This window comes from Periophthalmus magnuspinnatus, chromosome 3 (genome assembly GCF_009829125.3).
Source record: "Periophthalmus magnuspinnatus isolate fPerMag1 chromosome 3, fPerMag1.2.pri, whole genome shotgun sequence".
NCBI classification, from domain to species: domain Eukaryota; kingdom Metazoa; phylum Chordata; class Actinopteri; order Gobiiformes; family Gobiidae; genus Periophthalmus; species Periophthalmus magnuspinnatus.
The window spans coordinates 27,365,457-27,370,370 of record NC_047128.1 but is presented as its reverse complement, the minus strand read 5'-3'; the positions used below and the strand labels follow the sequence as shown (position 1 = coordinate 27,370,370).

Below are 4,914 nucleotides of genomic sequence, written 5' to 3'. Positions count from 1 at the left end.
TCTCGTTTCACATCGTGTTTAATAAATATCTTCAATAAACATTCGTCCCGTGGTGAGATGCTCCATTGTTTATTGGAGCACGTATCAGCGCAGCGCCTCTCACTTGAGTCCTGCTTTTACATAATGCTCCAATCATTGGTGGTTTCTTTGATGCCAAATGGCTACGCGACGCAGCACGTTTGATGTCTTTAATTAGGAAAACCAGAATCATTTTCATGGCTCTGTAAAAGCCATAACACCTCACAGCGACACAAGGAAATGTCAGGACTGCATTCAGCATAACATGGCAAGGCTTCAAATAATCTCACTTCAAAATTAAAAAAATGATTTAAATAATAATAAATTCATATATTATTGAAATCAAAACATCTAACATTTATTAGTAACGTTTTCTTTAAGCGAATAAAAATGAACAAACTTTAAAACTGTTATGGGCTGTAGGCTGCTCATCGTGAAATCAAGGTAATAATCTTCAGTCCTAAAACGCACAGGCCTGTCTCCCAAAACCAAAGGATAATTGTGGTATAAGGCTCGGGCTGTATGAATAAATACACTTGCCGGGCATAAAATGAGATTTGAAACCTAATTCAGAAGTGAGCTGACGACGACGGCGCACTTCTGCTCCAGAGAGGGAGAGAGAGAGCGAGAGGGAGAGAGAGAGGGAAAGAGGGAGGAGAGAGAGCTGTTTGGTGTGTGGTGTGTGAGAGGGGTGAGATTTGAGAAATGGGAGGGGCTTCTAAACGACTAGAAATGTCAATCTGAGCAAGGGAGTCCCAATAATCTAAAGCAATCTGTAAGGACCTGACCTTAGTCCATCCAGATCAATAGGGAAGTGAGGCTGGCAAGAAGAAGAGGAAGAAATAAGGGGCGCAACCGGATCGTTTACACTGGCCGTTCCAGAGGAAATATAGACTTGTCTCGCGCGCACCTTTTGTTGCCCACATGCGCTCACTTTAGGCGAAAGTGGATATCGAGGCAATTCTATTGCTTTGTGTGAGTGCAGCAGACTTTACCTCTACTACCGACAGCCATGTCCTTTCCTCAGCTGGGATATCAGTATATCCGGCCAATATACCCGCCGGAGCGCCAAGGACTTCCCAGCAACGCCAGGACCGGGACAGAGTTGAGTCCGTCTGGTGCGCTCTCGAACGTCCTCTCCAGTATGTACGGATCTCCATTCGCAGCCGCGGCGCAGGGCTATGGAGCCTTTCTCCCTTACTCCAGCGATATATCTATCTTCAACCAGCTGGTAAGATCATTTCTTCACATGTATTTTCTTAAAGGTTCGCGCAATAGAAGTTTTTAAAGTAAACATTTGTCGTGCTCTTGGTGAAAGTTTTTCAGCCTCGAGTCTAAAACTTTCACAGACCTGTGAACTTTGTCATAAATTCGTTCGTTAAGAAAGTTGGTAAAAGTGATTCAGTAAGATTGTTGTTCACTTTAAAACATAATTTACATAGGTATTTTGTTTTAAAATTGCCAATATTTTTTTTCTTTTCTAAACACATTACTCTCGCAGGAGTGCGGTAAAAGTTTGTAGTGCCAGAGTTTTAGAACAGTGTGTAAATAAATGTCCAAATAAACAGTTATCTACTTGATTTTAATGTTTTAACTTACTTTGTAAATATCTGACGCTCAATGTGCACATTGTTCCTTTTTGCAGGGTGCTCAGTATGAGCTCAAAGACAGTCCCGGAGTGCAGCACCCAGGCTTCGCCCACCATCACCCTGCCTTCTACCCCTACGGCCAGTACCAGTTTGGGGATCCGTCCAGACCCAAGAACGCGACGAGGGAGAGCACCAGCACCCTGAAGGCCTGGCTCAGTGAGCACCGCAAAAACCCCTATCCCACTAAAGGAGAGAAGATCATGCTGGCCATCATCACCAAGATGACCCTCACACAAGTGTCCACCTGGTTCGCCAACGCCAGGAGGAGACTCAAGAAGGAGAACAAGATGACTTGGGCTCCCCGGAACCGAACCGATGAAGACGGTAATGTTTACTCCAGTGACCACGAAGGGGAGGAGGGGGACAAGAGGGAGGACGAAGAGGAGATCGACCTGGAGAACATTGACACAGAGAACATCGAAAATAAGGACGACTTGGATGACCAGGACGACCTGCACTCTGAACTCAAGCTGGACGGGAGAAGTGACTCTGAGATTTCTGATGGCTTTGAGGATTTACAAGGGCCTGAGCAGAGGTTTCTAAAAGCTATGGGCAAAGACAGTAAAGTCGTGGACCGAGAGCACTTCCACAGTCACCACCACCACCATCACCCCTCACTGGACATTAAAACGGCCCAGTCCAACGGGGAGCCGTTAAAACTGAACGCGGTGTCTGCAGGCTCCCCTCCCTCAGAGAATAACGCGGCCCCGGCTGCCCAGAAACCAAAGATCTGGTCTTTGGCAGAGACAGCCACGGCTCCTGACAATCCACGCAAATCCCCACCACAAATAAACGGAGCTAACTCCGCTGGGCCCGCGGCGCAGACCATAATCGCCCCTCACAGACTCATTTCTTCTTGTCCCGTTGGGAAAATTCAGAACTGGACAAACCGAGCGTTCTCCGCGCATCAGCTGGCTTTACTGAACTCTAACCACTATCTGGGACTGGCAAACCAGGCCACAGCCACAGGCCTGGCCCTGTACAGCAGCAGGCAAACGGAGGACAAGAGCCATAGTCCAGAGACTCCAGTCACAGGTACCTGTCCCCGACACTGAGACGTGCATGTAGAATCAGCCCAAACAAAGACGCTACCCCACTGCTTGTCACTCATTATTTTAGAGCCCTTTTTGACTGACTATGGATTGTGTCTGTCTAGGCCACACAGAAGACCAGTATTACAGTGTTACTGCTTACAATGTGTGTGCGTGCGTGTGCGTGAGTGCGGATGTCTGTCAAACCAATTCAGCGCTTTTTACGCATTCAAACAACGTTGGTTGAGGAAGAAGCTGAGGCCCATATCTGTTTTTATTTTATGATTCACATATTACAATGCAAGTGTAAAATCCTCTCCAACCCTAATCTGGTTTTATTTATTTATATTTTTTCTACAAAATAATTAATTCATTACCACTGTTTCTGATAGATCTAGTGCCTTTATGGAGAGAAATTGTAAAAAACAAAAAACAAAAACTTTTTTACGCAGTAGAAAAAGTGCAAGACACTGTCAGTGAATTATGCTGGGAATTTGTTTCTTTTGGAGCCATATTATTTGATTATTTCTTATTGTATTTTCAAACGCCATTTTTGCCCAGCTTTTATTTCCTTGCGTTTTTTTTTTTTTTCCAGGCCTGTGTTATTCGTTTGTGGTCATGCAAATTAGTTGGATGCATATTCTAAAAGCAAGTGTCTCTTTTCTATCTCTTTGTGTTGAAGCTCTTGATGCGGCTATTATTAGTACAGTGTTTTCTTTAGATCTCATTTGATTCCAGGCCTCGAAACAGCGCTGGCTCTAGTCTTTTTTTTTCTTTTTTTTTTTCTTTCCTCTCCTCCACAACCCCACGTGCCCATATGATTCGCCCCTTTCATTTGAATATGGAATGTAAAATAACTATAAACATCTGTGTATACTGACATTGTAAGCATGTCCCGTGTAAAACTGCTAATGTAATAATGTATGAACTGTAGTCTGTGAGTTTCCCCTTTTCCTTTTCATTTTTGTAAGTTCTGTGAGGAATTGATGTTCAAACGTTTTGTATATAAAGTTGAGAATATGTACATACTTGTGAACCAAATTGTACAAAGTCTATATTTTGGCTAATAAATGAACTGCTGCAACTTTAAGACGAACTTGTTTTTCCCATGTGCTGTTTTTTTGGGGGGGATTTGTGCCTTTTCCTTCCTGATTTTTACCTTTTTTTTTATTTTTAGCCACTGTGAAAACATTTTTACGCTTTTGTCAATCCTAATCCAACAATAATTAGGCTATAAATATTTATGACTAATCAACCACAATTACCCAAACGCTTCTTCAGCAGGTCGTTAGTTTATCCTTAGAGTCAGGAGTGCGCACGTTTATTTCTCTTAAACAAAATAAAAGCGCGCAGTTTCGAGAGTATTAGTGTAATGAATGACTTGCTGGGGAATCACTGAGGCTCGGTCACAGCGGTTTGACTTGATCCTGAAGATGGATTTTTGGCTTTGTAGAAACGCAACTCCCACATCTCCTCATGCGCAATTTGTAGCGTCTTTTCCCTTCACGTACATCACATGCCTCCTCTCCTCCTCCTCCTCTCCTCTCCGCGCGCTTTAATTGTAATGTATAGCCACCGCGTATTTAATAACCCCGTAATTTATTTGGTTTCTCCCTCTGTGATGTTATCATATGCACTGCGCTTATCACAGGAACTTAATGTAAAGTTTGTGTTGGAGCTCCCTCTACAGTCCCCGCGCGTCACACTGCTCCCCTCCACATCCACACCAGAGCTGGGGGTTATTCGTTTCTTTACTTGTTCTCACTCTGGCTCAAACTGGTAATGTCTTTGTTGAATTTACGCAAATAATGTTTTTTTGTATTGAAGATGTTTATGGGAATAGTTGAAGATTACAGACGGGTTGTTAAAATTGTCCATCAGTAAATTTATAAGAAGAAAGTCTGAATTGAGGCCATATAAAACCGTGGAAGGATATGAACAAAATGTATATGCAGACTATACAAGTATTGCAACAAAATATATATAGATATCTGTAGGTTAAAGTATGAAGGCCATTTGAGTTCAATAGAGTTTATTGTGTTATGCTGCATGTTGGGCCTATATAAGAGACACAGTATAGGAAAAAAAAAGAAAGAAAAAAAAAGATTTTTTTTTTAGCACACACACACGCACGCACTCACGCACGCACACACACGCACACGGAGAATTTAGGAGTAAAATCTTTGAAAATGCAATCACAGCCCAATTAGGAGAGA

General features: G+C 42.9%; 1 protein-coding gene across 1 annotated transcript; it reads left to right on the top strand.

The window, feature by feature from the left end:
* Positions 1-751: 751 nt before the first annotated feature.
* On the top strand, positions 752-3,788 carry irx3a (iroquois homeobox 3a). The gene is made up of 2 exons (XM_033991680.2): positions 752-1,249; positions 1,664-3,788. The coding sequence occupies exons 1-2, from the start codon at positions 1,031-1,033 to the stop codon at positions 2,720-2,722; spliced, it is 1,278 nt and encodes a 425-aa protein (XP_033847571.1). The 5' UTR covers positions 752-1,030; the 3' UTR covers positions 2,723-3,788.
* Positions 3,789-4,914: the final 1,126 nt, after the last annotated feature.

Excerpts from the sequence above, each read along its gene's own strand:
- irx3a (XM_033991680.2), top strand. The coding sequence starts at position 1,031 with ATGTCCTTTCCTCAGCTGGGATATCAGTATATCCGGCCAATATACCCG. Across the intron at positions 1,250-1,663 it reads TATCTATCTTCAACCAGCTG|GGTGCTCAGTATGAGCTCAA; the intron begins GTAAGATCATTT and ends TCCTTTTTGCAG.